Source organism: Mustelus asterias, chromosome 9, assembly GCF_964213995.1.
Source record: "Mustelus asterias chromosome 9, sMusAst1.hap1.1, whole genome shotgun sequence".
Classification (NCBI taxonomy): Eukaryota; Metazoa; Chordata; class Chondrichthyes; order Carcharhiniformes; family Triakidae; genus Mustelus; species Mustelus asterias.
Genome location: NC_135809.1, coordinates 100,878,661 through 100,899,045, shown reverse-complemented (window position 1 = coordinate 100,899,045; position 20,385 = coordinate 100,878,661). Strand labels below are relative to the sequence as shown.

Genomic DNA, 20,385 nt, shown 5'->3' with positions numbered 1-20,385 from the left:
ACAGAAATCAGGCTAACTGGCCTATAGTTTGCTAACATCTGTTATTGCGAAGATGCTGGAATCTATTATTAAGGAGGTAGAGGTAGGACATTCCATAATATTATCAGACAGAGTCAATATGGTTTTGCGAAAAATAAATCATGTTTGATAAACTTATGAGAGTTCTTTGAGGCTGTAACAAGCAGGGTAGATAAATTGTACCAGTAGATGAAGTGAATTTGGATTTCCAAAAGACAATCAATAAAATGCCATATAAAAGGCCAGTATTATCGGCAATGTGTTCTCTACTTTTGGGTGGCAGGATGGATCATTCTAAAAATCCTGGCCATTGTATAAAGGCAACGATTCAGTATCTAATGTTTGGATTAGACAAAAGTACAGTGTAACATAATTGGTTCAAATGTTGTTCAAGACATACTAGAGTTGTTTATTCTTTTTCTGTCTCAATCTGGTCAAAGGCAGATGTTATTTAAATTCTATGATTATGTCAGTTAATTACATTTGGAAAATTATCTTCATTTGATCTTATCAGCATTTGTAAAATGAGTCCTGCTCTGGAACCAGTTGTTCAATGCGTGTCTGGGAGTGGTTCAAGTTCACTGAACCTCTAATTTTCCCTTCATTGTCTTCCTTGTTTGATGAAAAGGACACACCTTGTTTGATGAAAAGGCACCAAACAGTGGCTTTATTTTTGAACAGAGAGTTTTGCAGTGGCTCAGCAGTGAGTGGAAATGCACTATATGGCAAAAGTGAAGCACCAACATCCATACTCCAATTCCAATGTACTGCAGCATGGGACTGACCCCATCTAAACCTACTTTTAAATGATGAGTGGGATTTTATGGCCTCGCTTGTCCTGAAACCATAAAATCCCACCCAAGGTCAACGGACATTCCCATGCTCCCACCCTCGCCCACTCCAGTTCCCATGACGGGCGTGCCGTTAAAATTCCGGCCACAGTATCTCAGTTTTTGTTTACTAAACGCTGTGATTTTATTTTTTGTATAACATGGGGAGCAGCTTTATCAATCTACTGTCACTTACCAACCAATGTGGAATTATTCAATAATAAACAAGTATTTGTTATAATACACATCTTACCTTTTCCTCCAATACAGTTGGCATAGGCAGCTCGTGTTCACTGAAAGTACATCAGAATGTTATTATGCATTTGGTAACACCAAGGGAAGGACATACATCAATAACAAATAGAATATTAAAAGTGTCTGACATTTTCTAATAAATGGGAATAGTCATCAAAATGTTCAACATTTATTGAACTTACTGCAGAAATCCAAATCTGTCCACAACTTTGTATAAATTGAAATCATCCCATGGATCAACTGATGCCCCATCTTGCCTGCCCTGTAAAAAAAAAAATTCTTTAATCCATTTATTTCTTTCTTTATACATACCTCTTTATTTAAAAAAAAGTTATGATCAGGACTGTCTTTTAAAGTGAGTTAATCCTTGTTCAGATCCAGACCAGATTGACAGAATGATATTCTCCTTCACCTGGGAGTATCAAGCTCCGAACTGAAATAATTTCACTCAATCCACTACCTAGTCAGCATATACTAACAGAACCAAAACTGTCCTTAATCCAACACCAAATCAGCGATTTCATTCACAGAAACTAAAGGTCCTACACTTTAGGGAACACAAAAATGTCATACAGATGTAGTCAGGAACTAATGTGTATTGCTGAGGTCCAAAGGTTCAGATTACAAGTAAGAAAAGTTGTGCAAGTACATTAATGCTCTAAACTCCTATAGAATACAACAGTATGACAATTTTTATATTAACTTTGCAGTTCAGCAGTTTGCATTCAAATTTCATGAATGATTATACTCAAATTCATAAAGTCACAGAATGGTTACGTTGTGGGAGGCTGCCATTTGACCCATCGTGTTTACACTGGCTTACCGAATGAGCAACTCACCTAATGCCATTCCCCCCTCTTCTCCCCATCACCCTGCACATTCTTCCTTTTCAGGTAACAGTCAAATTCCCTCTTGAATGCTTCAGTTGAACCTACCTCCACCACACTCGCAGGCATTACATTCTAAGCCCTAACCACCTGCCGTATAAAAAAGTTTCTTCTCATTTCACTTTTGTGTCTTTTACTAATCACTTTAAATCTGTGCCCTCTCGTTCTCGATCCTTTCATGAACAGGAACAGATTCTCCCCATCTACTCTGCCTAGATCCCTCATGAATTTGAATTCCTCTATCAAATCTCCTCTCAGCCTTCTTTTTTCTGAGCAGAAATATATGCATGCTAAAACCTACAACGAAAATACAAAAAAATATGGAGGTAAAGGAGATTGATTGTATCAGCAGCTTCAAGGAAGAGATACATAAGTAGCTAAAGAAATATTGGATAAGGAGTTGTAACCAAAATTGAGGGATAGCGTTGTTGCTAAATACTGGGACTGGGCAGAAGGAAACAATAGTCTTTTCTTGCCATGTATTTTCCTGTTAAGTTAAACCAATGCCTAATCGAATCACAATTCCTCAATAAATCAGTGTAACAAAATGGCAGTGAATTTATAAAAGGGAGAAGGTCAGATACATTTGTTAGAATTTTACCACCCCGCCTGCCACGGGAATAAGCGGGTAAGGGCCGACAATCATTTGCCTACATCTTCAATTTCTAGATCTAGATATTGCTCCACAGTATTACCTTGGTTAAAATTCAATGGCTGCGAACAGATTTTTCCCTTGGTCCTCCTGCCAGGGATCTGCCATTGGACACAGGGTGGCCTGGGGAGGGGGTGATCTTCCCAAAAACATTCTAAGTGCCGAACGAGCAGTAAAACAGGAGAGTTTCAGACTCACTTTTTCAGCAAGTTGAAAGATGCAATCTTATGAGAACTAGTCAAAAAAAAAGGGTCAGGATGCGATTCTCACCAGCAGGGCGAGTGGGCAGAGCCTAATTTCATCGGTGAAGCCAGCTGCTGAGCTCTAATGGGGCCATTGTGCAAGCCTGTCACCCCTGTTCCCCTCCCTCCCCCACCCCTCCGCTTCCCCGTGGACACCGGGACCTGCTGCCGATCACTCCCCTGTGCCGGGCATCCTCCAAGGAGATGGGAGAATCCAGCATCAAACGGGCTGTGCATATTTTAATGTTACTTTAAATATGCTAATCAGCCATGTGTCCTTTCTGGGCATGATCCGGTTTGCGCCATTAGGTAGTGACCAGGACGATTGCAAACTGTTTGGTGCTGGGCACAAAGCCGACTTTTAGGCCCGCATGATATTTCCCGGGATTGGCACAATCTGCACCAGGCGTGGCAAGGTTGGAAAATTGCCCCCATAGTCTCTTCGCACATGTAGAGAAAAATTGAATTGACATCTACCCAAGGCTGTGGGTGTGTCCTTTTCATTAAACAGCTCATGTCTGTAGAGCTGGAAGGCTAGAAACAGGTGCTCAAGTTTATCATTTACAGTTGATTCGTCAGGTTCAAAATTGAGGAATTCACAATGCCATTTTTTAAAAAAACCTTTACCATGATTATGTAGTGTAAATATGGTTTTCAATTATATATGCTAACACTATCCTTCTAACTCATCAGAATAGATAGACAGGGCTCCTCCATTGCATTCATCACTGTATTATAATGAAGTCATGATGTGGAAATGCCAGCGTTGGACTGAGGTAAACACAGTAAGGAGTCTAACAACACCAGGTTAAAGTCCAACAGGTTTATTTGGTAGCAAAAGCCACTAGCTTTCGGAGCGCTGCTCCTTCAGATTTCCACTCCATCTGACGAAGGAGCAGCGCTCCGAAAGCTAGTGGCGTTTGCTACCAAATAAACCTGTTGGACTTTAACCTGGTGTTGTTAGACTCCTTACTTATAATGAAGTGACATTGCTTTAGTGCATTTTGCCTATTACTATTTTGTTATTGCAGTTTACCCCCTTTCTGAGAGCAGTTGGGCTTTACAGAAAACAGATGATTAGACTTGTCCAAAATTGATATTACTTAGCATGCTACGGCAAAACAATACCCCAATGAATACACTTTCCAATCGTTTTTGAATTGCATTGGTGCAATCATTTATTGAAACTGGCTTTAAATTTAAAACATATATATTACTTTCACATTAATCATTTGTAAACAAATGCAATTTGTCCTATTTTACAATAAAGCCTGTCTAGAATAAAGAAAATAATTGGGTTAAAGATGGGGGCCTTGGAATTCAGTTCCACAATGACTTTTCTTTGGCACTAGCAGTGTTATTTTGCCTACAAAACGCACGTACAACACATGTAAACTCTTCTGTGGCGGATGCCATTTCAGTGAGGGCGTAAGCTCGCATGCAGGTAGCATCCACTGGTCTCAATGCTACAACTAACACCCTTTCTTACTCTAGTACAGCTGAACATCCACTCAGCAGCAGGAAGGACCACACCTTTCCACCAGCACTATTGAAAGGGGATATTATCTATTTTCAGGTTTATTGCTGACTGATTTCTACTGGGTTTTGCCGCAATTGTAGATGTGCTTGGTCGTTTCTAGAGTTTTTTCAAGTTGTTGAAGTCTACAGGGAGTGGTATGACTTGTACTGTAGGACTTTAGGTTCCGCACAATCCCCTTTCTCCCAGACGAAGGTGCAGTAGTTTACATCCCATTGAACTACAGCATGGCAGAGAGAATAAATAGAGGCAACACAGAACAGGACAAACTGCTAGAAAACAGTGACAAAGGGGGAGAAGGGTTCTGAGTTGGTGGATATATCTGCCTAGTGTTCAGGGAGAAACCCTTGTGTCTCATTGAAATCTCCCACCTGCTGCAGCCTCACATCAGAGCAAGGATGCCAGTGCCAATAGCTGTGAAGGTGACCATGACCATGAACATTTATGCATCTGACTCCTTCCAGGCTGCAGCAGGTGATATTTGCAACATCTGCTAGTTTGCCATTCACCATTGCATGAGAGAAGTTTAAAGGGTCTGTATCCCAAGGTAGCTGAAAACATTTCATTTTCTCTTGTTGGAGTGAATGTGTGGTTTCAGGAGGATTGTAGCCTTCTCCATGGTTCAAGATGCCACTGACCACATGCGCATTGTTCCACAACTTGAAGGGATCCACACCTTCTCTGTACACCTGGGAGAGAACCATATGCTGTACATCCTGCAGGTCCATGATTGTATCTTGCTTTCATTCTGTGGCAATCCACTATACAGTCTGCATTTGAGCAACCACAACAAACCGGAGGGTGGTCACTGACTGACAAGGGCTATCCATAGCTCATGACATCAGTGTGCAACCTACACAAACGTGGGCAGCATGCATATAATGAAAGCCATGCTACCACACAAAACATGATGAAGCAGATCATTGGGGTGCTTATACAACTGTACTGCTGCCTGGACCTCTCTAGAGGAGCAATGCGATTCTCTGAAGAGCGTGCTACGATGTGGCATCAAGTAGCCCGAGAAAAACTGAAATCAATGGGTATCAGGGGATAAACTCTCTGTTGGTTAGAGTCATACCTGGCTCAGAGGAAGATGGTTGTGGTTGTGGAGGATCAGTCATCTCAGCTCCAGGACATCTCTGTTGGAGTTCCTCAGGGTAGTGTCCTAGGCCCACTGTCTTCAGCTGCTTCATCAATGACCTTCCCCAAGTCATAACGTCAGAAGTGGGGATATTCACCAATGATTGCACAATGGTTTAGCACCATTCGTGATTTCCAGATACTGAAGCATCCATATTTGTTTGCAACAAGATCTGGACAATATCCAGGCTTGGGCTGACAAGGACAAGTAACATTCGCGCCACACAAATGACAGGCAATGACCATCACCAATAAGAGACACTTTGACCACCATCCCCTGACATTCAATGGTGTTATCATCACTGAATCCCCCACTGTCAACATCCTTGGGGTTACCATTGACTAGAAACTCAACTGGACTTGCCACATAAACACAGTAGCTACAAGAGCAGGTCAGAGGCTATGAATACCGTGGCGCGTAACTCACTCCCTGACTCTCCAAAGCCTGTCCACCATCTACAAGGCACAAGTCAGGAGTGTGATGGAATACTCCCCATTTGCCTGGATGGGTGTAGCTTCAACACTCAACAAAGAACAATACAGCACAGCAACAGGCCCTTCGGCCCTCCAAGCCCACGCCACTCCCTGGTCCAAACTAGACCATTCTTTTGTATCCCTCCATTCTCACTCCGTTCATATGGCTATCTAGATAAGTCTTAACCATTCCCAGTGTGCCCGCCTCCACCACCTTGGCCAGCAGCGCATTCCAGGCTCCCACCGCCCTGTGTGTGAAATACGTCCTTCTGATATCCGTGTTAAACCTCCCCCCCCTCACCTTGAACCTATGACCCCTCGTGAAGGTCACCACCAACCTGGGAAAAAGCTTCCCACCCTTCACCCTATCTATGCCTTTCATAATTTTATACACCTCTATTAGGTCTCCCATCATCCTCCGTCTTTCCAGTGAGAACAACCCCAGTTTACCCAATCTCTCCTCATAACTAAGCCCCTCCATACCAGGCAACATCCTGATAAACCTCCTCTGCACTCTCTCTAAAGCCTCCACGTCCTTCTGGTAGTGTGGCGACCAGAACTGGACACAGTATTCCAAATGTGGCCGAACCAACGTTCTATACATCTGCAACATCAGACCCCAACTTTTATACTCTATGCCCCGTCCTATAAAGGCAAGCATGCCATATGCCTTCTTCACCACCTTCTCCACCTGTGACGTCACCTTCAAGGATCTGTGGACTTGCACACCCAGGTCCCTCTGCGTATCAACACCCTTTATGGTTCTGCCATTTATCGTATAGCTCCCCCCTACATTAGCTCTACTGAAATGCATCGCTTCGCATTTATCTGGATTGAACTCCATCTGCCATTTCTTTGCCCAAATTTCCAGCCTATCTATATCCATCTGTAGCCTCTGACAATGTTCCTCACTATCTGCAAGTCCAGCCAATTTTGTGTCGTCCGCAAACTTACTGATCACCCCAGTTACACCTTCTTCCAGATCGTTTATATAAATCACAAACAGCAGAGGTCCCAATACAAAGCCCTGCGGAACACCACTAGTCACAGGCCTCCAGCCGGAAAAAGACCCTTCCACTACCACCCTCTGTCTTCTGTGACCAAGCCAGTTCTCCACCCATCTAGCCACCTCCCCCTTTATCCCATGAAATCCAACCTTTTGCACCAACCTACCATGAGGGACTTTGTCAAACGCTTTACTAATGTCCATATAGATGACATCCACGACCCTTCCCTCGTCAACCATTCTAGTCACTTCCTCAAAAAACTCCACCAGGTTAGTGAGGCATGACCTCCCTCTCACAAAACCATGCTGACTATCGTTAATGAGTTTATTCCTTTCTAAATGCGCATACATCCTATCTCTAAGAATCCTCTCCAACAACTTCCCTACCACGGACGTCAAGCTCACCGACCTATAATTACCCAGGTTATCCTTCCTACCCTTCTTAAATAATGGGACCACATTAGCTATCCTCCAATCCTCTGGGACCTCACCTGTGTCCAGTGATGAGACATAGATTTGCATCAGAGGCCCAGCGATTTCATCTCTCGTCTCCCTGAGCAGCCTGGGATAGATTCCATCAGGCCCTGGGGATTTGTTAGTCTTTATATTCTCTAGCAAACCTAACACTTCCTCCCTTGTAATGGAGATTTTCTCTAACGGGTTCAACACTCCCCTCCGAGACACTCCCAGTCAACACATCCCTCTCCTTTATGAATACCGACGCAAAGTATTCATTTAGGATCTCCCCTACTTCTTTGGGCTCTAAGCATAATTCCCCACTTTTGTCCCCGAGAGGTCCGATTTTTTCCCTGACAACCCTTTTGTTCCTAATGTATGAATAAAATGCCTTGGGATTCTCCTTAATCCTGTCTGCCAAGGACATTTCGTGACCCCCTTTTTGCCCTTCTAATTCCTTGTTTGAGTTCTTTCCTGCTTTCTTTGTATTCCTCCAGAGCTCCCTCCGTTTTTAGCTGCCTGGACCTAATGTACGCCTCTCTTTTCTTTTTGACCAGTCCCTCAATTTCCCTGGTTATCCACGGTTCTCGAATCCTACCCTTCCTATCCTTCTTTTTTACAGGCCTGTCCTGCAGCCCTAACAACTGTTCCTTAAAAGACTTCCACTCAAGAAGCTTGACACCATCCAGGACAAAGCAGCTCGCTTGATTGGCACCACATCCACAAACATCCACCACCGATGCTCAGTAACAGCAAAGCATACTATCTACAAGATGCACTGCAGCAAATCATGAAAGATCATTAGACAGCACCTCCCAAGTCCCATGGTATCAGTGACTGTGGTATCAGAGAATGCAACTCTGACTGCCTATTCACTAATAGTTCCACGTCTTACCTTCCTTTTGTCACTGATCATCACAGAGTTCTCTTGGCCACTGTGCTAAAGTAAAAACCACCACAAAAGAATCCAAATCAAATTGGTAAATCAAATAATGCCACATTGCATACAAAAGTTAATTAATTACACTTGTATATTCTCTTATTCCCTAACTTCTGAATGTTTTCCTTTGCCTGTCCTGCTGCAGTGCTCACCCAGTGGCTGTACTAGAGCTGGTGAAAGGCTGCTGACTTTCAGTGGAGTGGCAGACGGCTTTGCAGGATAAGCTTGAACCATTCTGGGCTAAGAGGGCCCATCCTGAGAAAGGACAATAGGCTTGTGCTCTCTGGCGTCAAAGCTACTCCCTGGGATGGTTCCTCAGCAATCTTAGCATTGTGTTGGAGGATAGTTTCCGTCATACCTTGCAAACCCCTTTGAATGCTGGTATCTGCAGCTTTGATGACAGCAGTCTGAGCCTGCACAACTTACATGCACCTCCCAGACAATGTGTGGTTTCTGCATGTGCTACATTGGAAGCTGAGACATTGATCAGATGGTGCATCATGGATGGATATGCATGTGTTCTTATAGAGTTGACCACTAACTACTTCCATGGTGGATTCCAAGCTCTGTGCAAAGCCATGTGCCAAGCTGTCCCATTGGTAAGACGCAGCATGGGTTCATGAAGGGCAGGTCATGCTTGACTAATTTGGTGGAATTCTTTGAGAACATTACATGTGCAGTGGACAATGGGGAACCTGTGGATGTGGTGTATCTGCATTTCCAGAAGACATTTGACAAGGTGCCGCACCAAAGACTGCTACATAAGATAAAGGTGCACAGTGTTACGGGTAATGTATTAGCATGGACAGAGGATTGGTTAATTAACAGAAAGCAAAGAGTGAGGGTAAATGGGGTTTTTCTGGTTGGCAATCAGTGATTAATGGTGTGCCTCAGGGATCAGTGTTGGGACCGCAATTGTTTATGATTTACATAGATGATTTGGAGTTGGGGACCAAGTGCAGTGTGTCAAAATTCGCGGATGACACTAAGATGGGTGGAAGAGAAAAGTGCGCAGAGGACGTTGAAAATCTACAAAGGGATATAGATAATCTAAGTGAGTGGGCGAGAGTCTGGCAGATGGAGTACAATGTTGGTAAATGTGAGGTCATCCATTTTGGTAGGAATAACAGCAAAATGGACTATTATTTAAATGGTAAAAAATTGCAGCATGCTGCTGTGCCGGGGGACCTGGGTGTCCTTGTGCAGGAATCTCAAGGAGTTGGTTTGCAGGTGCAGCAGGTAATTAAAAAGGTAAATGGAATTTTGTCCTTCATTGCGAGAGGGATGGAGTTTAAAAACAGCGAGGTTATGTTGCAGCTGTATAAGGTGCTGGTGAGCCCACACCTGGAGTACTGTGTACAGTTTTGGTCTCCTTACTTGAGAAAGGGTATACTGGCACTGGAGATCTGCAGAGGAGATTCACTAGGTTGATTCCGGAGTTGAGAGTGTTGGCTTATAAGGAGAGACTGAGTAGACTGAGGCTATACTCATTGGAATTCAGAAGAATGAAGGCGGATCTTATAGAAACATATAAGATTATGAAGGGAATAGACAAGATAGAAGCAAGGAAGTTGTTTCCACTGGCGGGTGAAACTAGAACTAGGGGGCATAGCCTCAAAATAAGGGGAAGCAGATTTAGGACTGAGTTGAGAAGGAACTTCTTCACACAAAGGGTTGTGAATCTGTGGAATTCCCTGCCCAGTGAAGCAGTTGAGGCTTCCTCATTGAATGTTTTTAAGGCAAGGATAGAGAAATTTTCGAACAGTAAAGAAATTAAGGGTTATGGTGAGCGGGCGGGTAAGTGGAGCTGAGTCCACAAAAAGATCAGCCATGATCTTATTGAATGGCGGAGCTGGCTCGAGGGGCCAGATGGCCTACTCCTAGTTCTTCCGTTCTTATGTTCTAAGTTGATGCCAGGCTCCTCCATGTTCCTTGACAGTGACTGCAGCCTTTTGGTAGGCATTTCGGTGTGCATGCCAATCATTTGTTTTCTTTAGACCACCTCAGCAAAGTCCTCATCTGAGTTCTCAGTGTAAGAACCTACAAATGATCGAGCCCTCTAGTGAACTGGCACCTGTGCTACTCTTGTCCTTTGCATTGGTTGCAATCCACTCATTCCAAGAGTCTCACCTCATGCAGATCCTGCACCTAATCTATCCTCTAAAGTAAGCAATGTCAGAATCTGAATTGGATGCTATGAGTGTGAGAGCAAGCAAATGTGTTTTGAGTTCCTCACTAGCTTCTTGCTCCTCTTTACTGACTAGCCAAGTTATGATTCTTGTGCATTTGGGGGGGGCAGAGGTGGGAAAAGCAAGAGGTGCATGCTTACACCGTCCATAGCTTGTAAATCAAATGAGATTTAGGATGAAAGAAAAGTTGGATGTGAGAGAGGGAATTGTGTATGAGTGTATCATTATTTTGCAGGTTTCAACCCTGGTATTAGCCAAGGCTCAGTCATGGTCGCTCCAATGATGGTTAGTATTGTCTCCTCCAGGGAAATAAGGTTTCTTCTCCACTGGTGGACCATTTACAGGTCCGTTGACCTTCAGTGGGAATTTCCGGTCCCAGTGTGGCATGACTGGAAAATCCCAACCATTATAGTTGAACAGCTGACAGCCTGTGTAAACTGTGAGATGTGGGTATGGAGCTTGCAGTTATGCTAAGAGTGTGAGGGTAAAATGAAACAATGAATAATAAGTATGACTCATGCTTGATGGTTTTAAAAAAATAATTCAAGGGATGAGAGCTTTGCTGGCTAGGTCAACATTTACTGCCCATGTCTAATTGCTCTCGATGTGGAGATGCCAGTGTTGGACTGGGATGGGCACAGTAAGAAGTCTCACAACATCACCAGGTTAAAGTCCAACAGGTGTATTTGGTAGCATGAGATTTCGGAGCGCTGCTCCTTCATCAGGTGAGTGGAGAATTGGGTACACAAACAGGGCATATATAGACACAAACTCAATTGCAAGATAATGGTTGGAATGCAAGTCTTTACAGGTAATCAAGTCTTTACAGGTACAGACAATGCGAGTGGAGAGAGGGAGAATGACAGGTTAAAGAGGTGTGAATTGCCTCAAGCCAGGACAGTTCGTAGGATTTTGCAAGCCCAGGCCAAATGTGAGCATTACAGGTAGTGTGACATGAACCCAAGATCCTGGTTGAGGCCGTTCTCGTGTGCGGAACTTAGCTATCAGTTTCTGCTTGGTGATTCTGCGTTGTCGTGTGTCTTGAAAGCTGCCTTGGAAAATGCTTGCCCGAAGATCGAAGGCTGAATGCCCTTGACTGCTGAAGTGTTCCTGACAGGAAGGGAACACTCTTGCCTGGTGATTGTCGAGCAGTATCCGTTCATCCGTTGTTGTAGCGTTTGCAGGGTCTCGCCGATGTACCATGCCTCGGGACATCTTTTCCTGCAGTGTATCAGGTAGGCAACGTTGGCCAAGTCGCAAGAGTATGTATTGTGTACCTGATGGATGGTGTTCTCACATGAGATGATGGCATCCATATCGATGATCCGGCACATCTTGCAGAGGTTGCTGTGGCAGGGTTGTGTGGTGTGGTTGCTGTTCTCCTGAAGGCTGGGTAGCTTGCTGTGAACAATGGTCTGTTTAAGTTTGCGCTGTCATTTGAAGGCAAGTAATGGGGGTGTGGGAATGGCCTTGGCGAGATGTTCGTCTTCATCGATGACATGCTGAAGGTTCCAAAGATGTCGTAGCTTCCCTGCTCTGGGAAGTACTGGACGATGAAGGGTACTCTGTTGGCCATGTCCCATGTTTGTCTTCTGAGGTCAGTGGGGTTTTTCGCTGTGGCGCGTTGGAACTGTCGATTGATGAGTCGAGTGCCATATCCTGTTCTTACGAGGGCGTGTTTCATTGTCTGTAGGTGTCTATTGCATTCCTCCTCATTTGATCTCGTGCATACGGAGGGCTTGTCCGTAGGGGATGGCTTCTAGGTGGAAGCTGGAGAAGTGGAGCATCGTGAGGTCATCCATGGGCTTGCGGTACAGTGAAGTGCTGAGATGACCATCCTTGATGGAGATGCATGCGTTAAGAATGCAACCAATTTAGGAGAGTAGTCCATAGTGAGTCTGATGGTGGGATGGAACTTGTTGATGTCATCATGTGATTCTTCGCCGTGAGTCCAAAGGAAGAAAATGTATCTAGTGTATAGCATTGGTTGAAGGTCTTGTTCAAACTTGTGTATGAAGATGTTGGCATATCGAGGTGCAAATTCGGACCCCATGGTTATTCCGTGTGTCTGGATGAAGAACTGGTTGTTGAAGGTGAAGACGTTGTGGTCCAGGATGAAGCGGATGAATTGTAGAATTGCATCTGGAGATTGGCAGTTGTCAGTGTTGAGTAGTGATTGCTCTTGAGAGGATAGTGGTGAGTTGCCTTCTTGAACTGCTGCAAGTGGTATAGGTACACCCATAGGGCTATCAGGGAGAGTGTTCCAGGAATTTTACCCAGCGACAGTGAAAGAATGATGATATACTTCCCAGTCAGGATGGTGAGTGACTTGGAGGGGAACTTCCAGGTGGTGGCGTTCCCATGTATCTGCCAGGTGGTGGCATTCCCATGTATCTGCTTCCCCTGTCCTTCTAGATTGTAGTGGCCATGTGTTTGGAATCCAAGGTCTAAGGACTCTTGGTGAGTTCCTTCATCTTGTAGATGGTACACATTGCTGCTACTGTGCATCAGTGGTGAAGGGAATGAATGTTTGTGGATAGGGTGACAATCAAGTGGGCTGCTTTGTCCTGGATAGTGGTCAAGCCATTTGAGTATTGATTGAGTTGCACTCATCCAGGCAAGGAGAGAGTATTCCATCACTCTCCTGACTTGTGCCTTGTAGATTGTGAACAGGCTTTGGGGGTTCAGGAGATGAGTTACTCGCTGCAGGATTCCTAGCTTCTGACCTGCTCTCATAGTCATAGTATTGATATGGCTAATCCAGTTGAGCTTCTGATCAATAATAACCTCCCAGAATGTTGATAGTGGGGGTTTCAGCACTGGTCGAGCCATTGAATGTCAATGGATGATGGTTAGATTCTCTCCTGTTGGAGATTGGCATTGCCTGGTATTTATGTGGCATGAATGTTGCATGCCACTTGTCACCCCAAGCCTGATATTGTCCAGGACTTACTGCATTTGGACATGGACTGCTCCAAATGCAGCAGGACCTAGTCATTATCCAGGCAATGGTCATCTCCAACAGTAGAGAATCTAACCATCGCAAGTGAGTGATGGGAATATGATGGGAACAATGTACAAGTCTCATGTTATAATTGGTGGGATGCAGCATTTGAAAATACATTCACTGATGTTGACCACTTCTGTGAAGTCACTAAACTTCTTATGCCATTGCATTTAGTTCCTCAGGGTTGCCTCCAGATGCTCCAGTTTCCTCCCACAGTCCAAAGATGTATAGATTAGGTGGATTAGCCAAAATAAATGTGTGGGGTTATGGGGAGAGGACGGAGGGTAGGTCTGGGTGAGATGTTAATTTGGAGAGTTGGCTCAGACTTGATGGGCCAAGTGGCCTCTTTCTGCACTGTCGGGATTCTATGGTTATCTGAGAAGTCTGATATTGATCACCACTTCTATTTTGTCCCTCTGCCTTTGCAAAGTTTGTTTGGAGGATCTCCTGTTTCCCCTAAGGATAGGCAGCATCTCTCCTGTGCTCCATTTCCAGTAGCAAGACCTCCAGAGCAGCATCAGAAACTTTAGTATATGTTCTCTGCCATATTGCACCATGGTTAAACTCCCTCTTGCATGACATCAAAACATGCTCTAGCCAGTATGCACCTCTCCTTCAAGAGTTAAGTAGTTCAAGCTAACTTGGACTCATGCTGACCTCTCTCAGTTTTTAGGCATCTGCTCAGGCATGCTCACTCAACCATGTTCTTAAAGCTGCTGCACGCTACATCCATTTTTGGTTTATGTGCTGCCTACATCAGATGCAATGGGCAAGGGATAATTGTGCATTGCATTCTCCCAATGCATTTCCAGGCATTTGCAGCAGATAATACCATCAGTATCCATCCGAATCCAGTTAGGTGAATTGGCCATGCTAAATTGCCCCTTAGTGTCAGGGGGACTTGTTAGAGTAAATGCATGGGGTTCTGGGGATAGGATCTGGGTGGGGTTCTGGTCGGTGCAGACTCGATGGGATGTATGGCCTCCTTCTGCACTGTAGGATTCTATGATTCTATGAGTATCCCTTTCCAAGTATTAAACAGTTAAAAAGAATAAATATTTTCCCCTCTGTACATTTCTCGAGTTTTTGAAACAATGTGGACTGATGGACATCAAGTGAGTTGCTGAATAACATGAGGAAACTAAATTAGCACAATACAGTAAAATTGGCAAGACCACAGCAACACCCTAAGTCAAGTAACAACAACACAAGCAATACTGTCAAGTTCAATACTCCTCCAAGACTACATTTGTCATTATCTTTTTAAAATGATTTGAGAAAAATATACTGAGCATTTTTGTATGCAGGAAAATTGAAATAAAAGAATTAAAAATTGCTGGAAAGACACTGCTTTTCAGATTCTATAGGTCAGGGCTGCCTGGAGTAGGAAACAGCTATTGGTTGGTTGCAGATGGTGTGGAATGAAAAGGCATGCTGGATGGCATTTCAGTTTCAAGATGCCATTTCCGGTGGTGGCAAGAATCACTAGAGAGGGGGGAAAGCACGACAAGAATCTAGCTCTCCTACCAACTGAGGCCAATTAAAGCTGTTTAAAAGCTCATGACGAGCTTGTCAAAGTTTGAAGTTTACATTTTTAAAGTGGTGCATACTTACCTGTGTCTTCAGAAACATATCAGCTGCAGGGAGAGGGTAAAGAGTGTGGGAGGATGGGGCAGTCATGACTGTTCCAGGACATCACCCCAGCCCCATAGAAAGGTTCAGTAGAGTGTCGGGGCTTTGATATTTGGTAAGAGGGGTGGACACGCAGTGTCTGGGCCTTGAATGGATTAAAGCAACCCCACAATAATGCAGGGGCAGAAGGACAAAGGACAATTGGGCAGTCACCAGCCTAGAAGAAAAACTCCAGCTAGCACTGAGGGTACAGTGATGAGGGGCAACATCATCTGCATGAAAGGTGGAATGCTGGGTATTAGGAGTTCTCCGGAGAGAAAGGTTGGGCACAAAGACAGTGGAGGCCAAATCTCAACATAGGATCTACTGCTGAAAATGGAGCTACCTGAAGAAATCTAAAAACCAGTGCCACAGGACACTGCAGCTCCTCAGACAGATGGTCACAGACATCTGTGCCCTCATCAAAGACCTTGCCCCTTTCAGCACTATTTGCCATGTGTTGCAAAGTTGGGTAGAGCAATTGTAGATTGGGAGGTAGGAAGTTAGAATTTGGTGTTTGTAAAATTGTAAAATGCTAGGGGGAAAATTACATGGTCCCGTTAAAAGGTGATGCTTTTTCTGTGCTTGGAGATTTAAAATGCAAGTACATAGAGAACCCAAACTGAAACATTAGTATTGAAAGGCCAAGCAGCAGTTTTTACCAAGACAACAGGTTTTTGAATTTAGCCAATCAATTTGAATCAGGCACTTAGATACCAAAAACCTATTAAATTTAAATCTGATGGTTTTGACAACCGAGAACCAATCCTACTGTGGGAAATATTGATCTGTCATCACGGATATAAAAGAAGGGGACAGTGGGACAAAGAGAAAGAGCAACTGCCACTTGCTGAGCTAACAGCTCTCAACTCCCTCTCTCTTGAGAAATCTTCACTCCAACCTCTCAAGTACGTAGATGGATCCTAGGGAGCAAAGGATATCTCTTGAAGACATGGCTACATATGTCTCTATGGAAGCCCCAAATAGAGGCAAAGAGATAATGCAACCAATGCCACCTGCTCAGCAGGACAAGCACTGAACAGGACATCAGGCTTCTGAAGATATAATCCAAAACCTGAACCAATCAGGTGGTGCCTGTCAATACTCCCCTGAAAGGATTTTGATCAATATGGTGTTCTCCTGCACTCTCTATAACATGGCCCTCTAAAGAGGTGTATACCTTGAGCACAATGAGGCCCCGGAAGAAGGTAGCTCATTGAAGAAGGACCAGGTGCAGGAGATGAGAAAGGGAAGAAAAACGAAATGGAGGGAAATCCCTCATCCTCTGGGAAAAGGACTTCACTTCTCTCTCTTGCGGCCTCCAGGAGTAGATCCAGATTGGCATCAACAAAGTGAGGTGCGGTTCTGCCCTGGTTGCCAGGTCTTAAGTTCCCATCACATCTCACTTTCCGCTACTACAGTCCCACATTTTATCTGACCTGTTTTTTTTCCTGCCCCAGTGCTGCTAAGTGGACAGGAAACATGTTTCCATTAAGGGATATCCCAAGCAAAATTCTAAACTTTAATCAGTTTCCTATCTAAGGTGGCAGGGTTTAAATACATGGGAGCAGCAGGCAAATTTGCCTTCGAAAACTTCCAAAAACCCTGGAAAATTCAATCATTGGGGGAACAGCTGAAATAAAAGTTGCCATGTGCATGGGAGAGTCAGAATCTGTGAGGAACTAGTGCTCCAGAGAAGAATCTGTGATTGGAGGAGCAGCCAGAGCAGGAGACCCGAGTCTCCCAGGTTGAGCAACTGCTTGAGAAAAATTGCCTCTCACCATTCCTGCCAATAAAACATTCCAAACATTTTCTTGGTGGCAGTTAATGACACCTGCCAAGTAAGTGAAAAATGTTATTCGGAAGCTGTTTTATCATGTAGGTATGGGATGAAGTGTTCCACAAATTTATGGCGGGGCCTCCTGATCTAGATTAATAAACTGGTTTAAGTTTTAGTTAAAGTGAACTAAGTTTGAAGATGGGGTAGCAGAAGATGTCAGAAAGTCTCAAAGCCTTGGGTAGGCAACAAAGCAATATTTATTTCTGAGTAAATGAAGTGCAACACAGCAACTTAAATTTGTGTGCAAGTACTGCATTTCAAAACTGGCAACCTTGGGACTGAGACCTTGCTGGAATTTAGAACCCGCTGGATTTTGGGTGGGGTGGTTTAGACCATGGACAGTTCAGGCCAAGCTGGATCGGATGGAATCAAGGGTTGCTTATAGTGCCACACTGCAACAATTCAGCACCTAGGTGAAATGCCCAGGTAAATTAGGTTTTTCTTATTTTACTTAATCAAATTTGACGTATGGCATATTCTCTGAAGGTCCAGTTTTCGGACAACTCCAGTTTGTTGGACAACCAGATTTTAGACACTGGCCATAATTTAGCGGCCATGTTAGCAAATCCTGTAATGGTCGCTAAATCTCACGAGTGGCCAAAAATGGGATTTGCGCCAGTAAGATTTCAGTTCAGGATCTTTCCTGCCGCCCCCTCCCATGGGGGATCAGGTTCACGCCCAAGAAGACGTTACTTCTGCCCTCAACGTATCTTCCCACCCAGCCAGCATGACGTCATGCCAGTGCAAATCACTACTGGTTCAAAGATGAAAACCAGTTGTGATGACCACGCCGGAGTACACAGGTAAGTACCACCTCCAGATGTTGAGGGACATGCCCCAGCAGTGCCAGGGTTGGGCCCTCAGGGGAGGTGCATTTGTTGGGGAGGAGGGATGTGCCAATGCTGGTGGAGATGTAGGAGGAGAGTGTTGATGCTTTTGGTGTGGGGGTGCGGTGGATGCAGCAATACCTTTGGGATGCTGCCCTGGTGCTTGTGGGTGGTGGTGGGGGGGGGGGGTTTGTGGGTGTGGGGGGGGGGTTTGCCCTGTCCTGGTTTGGGGGAGGGGGGTGTTTTCCGAGTCAATGGGGGAGAGAGAGCAATTTATTTTTTAAGGAAGATCTGGGCACCCTTTAAAGGTGGCGCCCCAATCTCTGTGGAGCAAGTCTTGCAACTGAAGTTAGAGGACACACAAGAGCAGAATTACACATCTTAGAGAGTTAAGGAGATGGAGGAGTTTGCAATGAGAGGGAAGGGCAACACCATGAGGGATTTGGAAACATGCATGAAAACTTTAAAATCATGATATTGCGTGATTGGGAGCCAACATGGTCGGTGAACACAGAGGTAATAGGGGAATGGAATGTGGTGCAAGTTAAGATACAGGTAGCAGAATTTTGGATGACCTCAAGATTAAGGAGAGTAGAATGTGGGAGACCAGCCAGGAGTGTGTTGGAATGGTCAAGTCTAGAGGTAATTAAGACATGAAAGAGAGTTTCAGGAGCTTCCAAGTTAAAAGATTTAGTAATATATATGATCTTTATATATATAAATAAAACACACGCACTCAATACTTGCTTTATGTACTACATTATCTATTTAAAGAAGGAAATTTTCTAAAAACAAACACACATACAGAATACTACATGATTGTATTACCTTATATGGGAGTTAGGGAGAATGTCCAAAGATGTGCAGGTTAGGTGGATAGGACATGCTAAATTGCCCATTAGTGTCCCAAGATCTGTAGGTTAGGTGGATTAGCCATGGTAAATGTGAGAAGTTTAAGGCTAGCGCAGGGATAAATGTGAGAGGTCACAAGGCTAGGGCCTGGGTAAGATCCTCTGTCAGAGAGTCAGTGCAGACTTGATAGGCCAAATGACCTCCTCTGAACTGTAAGGATTCTATAATTCTATGAAAAACAAGCCCTCAAAAATCATTAAGTTGCCCTTGAGAAACTCAAGAGCCTTCAGGGGAAAAAAATAATTTGGGTGGAATTTTCTGGCCACGCTTGTCCCAAAACCAGAAAATCCCACTAGAGGTCAATGAACCTTTGCATGGTCTGCCCCCCACACCCCCACCTGCTACGATTCCCGTGGCAGGCAGGAAAGGAAAATTCCTGCCATTGACTCCTGTGAGGTGAGTTTCTGACCTGAAACAAACCTGGTTCCTACTTCCTGCCCATTGGCAAAAATTCAGCCCTATGTATTCCAACATTATCTGCTTTGTAATTGCTCAAATGATTTTAAGAAGTATCATTAGCTTCCTTCCTTACAATACTCCATTTTAACATTAAGACCCCAAATTGACAACCAAATATCATGTAATGTTATTTAAGTGATGAGTAAAATCAGAGTAGCTCCTGAAACCATCATGTTCATTTTTAAAGAACTTTGTTTCCATAGCATTTCTAAATATTTTTTCACTTCGTTATTTTACTTCTCAACAGTAATTTTTCTTCAGCTTTCATTTTCTTCCTTTTTGGTTGTTTATTCTTTCATTTCTATTTTTAATGTTCACTTAATGAAGTATGACCATATTTGTTAAAATATTTGCATTCCAACTGAGGATGAGCTAAGCATAAATAGAAACATACTCCCAGGTATCCTCTTATGTTCTGTCTATAAACTCATAAGATATTATAGAGCAGTAAGATGCTATCTAAGTTCATGGCCAAAGAATAAAATGGTACTTTGATCTACAAATGAGACAACTGGGAACACATTCTGTGGCAGGAACCAAAGGCAATCTTACTACTATTTAGTTGGAAGAAATTCTGCTCATCTGCTAATACTGGATGTCAGACAAGCAGTACGACAAATCGCAGACAGTGGAGGGGTCGATAAGAGTGGTGGCATGATATAGCTGAGTGGTGTCTCTCTTTCACAGCAGCTGTTCCCTTTTATTGACCCCCATCTCCACTCCCTTAAGTACAAGGGACACAGATTTGAATGTTTTTGGTAGACAAGTAGTATCATTCATCAAAACTAGATTTAATCAAAGAAAGCTAGTTAAGTACATGAGGGAGAAAGGAATAGGACGATATGCAAATAAAATTAAATGAAGTAAGATGGGAGAAATCTTGTGTGTAGCATAAATACCAAAACAGACAAGTTGGACCAATTGGCTGATATCGGTACTGTAAAATTTATGTAAATCTAATAAATTCTAGTTTAAGCATGCATGCTTTTAAAGATCATTTCAGGACATAAAAGTGTAAAAAAATTAAGTTCTAAACAGGCTGA

The 20,385-nt window shown here is 43.8% G+C and overlaps 1 protein-coding gene across 3 annotated transcripts in view; it reads right to left on the bottom strand.

The window, feature by feature from the left end:
• The window catches only part of LOC144498875 (uncharacterized), a 256,941-nt gene that overhangs the window by 128,225 nt on the left and 108,331 nt on the right, over positions 1 to 20,385 (bottom strand). For all 3 annotated transcript variants that reach the window (XM_078220688.1, XM_078220690.1, XM_078220689.1), the window contains exons 4-5: positions 1,286 to 1,365; positions 1,102 to 1,141 (exon numbers count right to left, since the gene is read on the bottom strand). In XM_078220688.1, the coding sequence (XP_078076814.1) occupies positions 1,102 to 1,141; positions 1,286 to 1,365 (120 nt within the window). The remainder of the gene's footprint in view (positions 1 to 1,101; positions 1,142 to 1,285; positions 1,366 to 20,385) is intronic.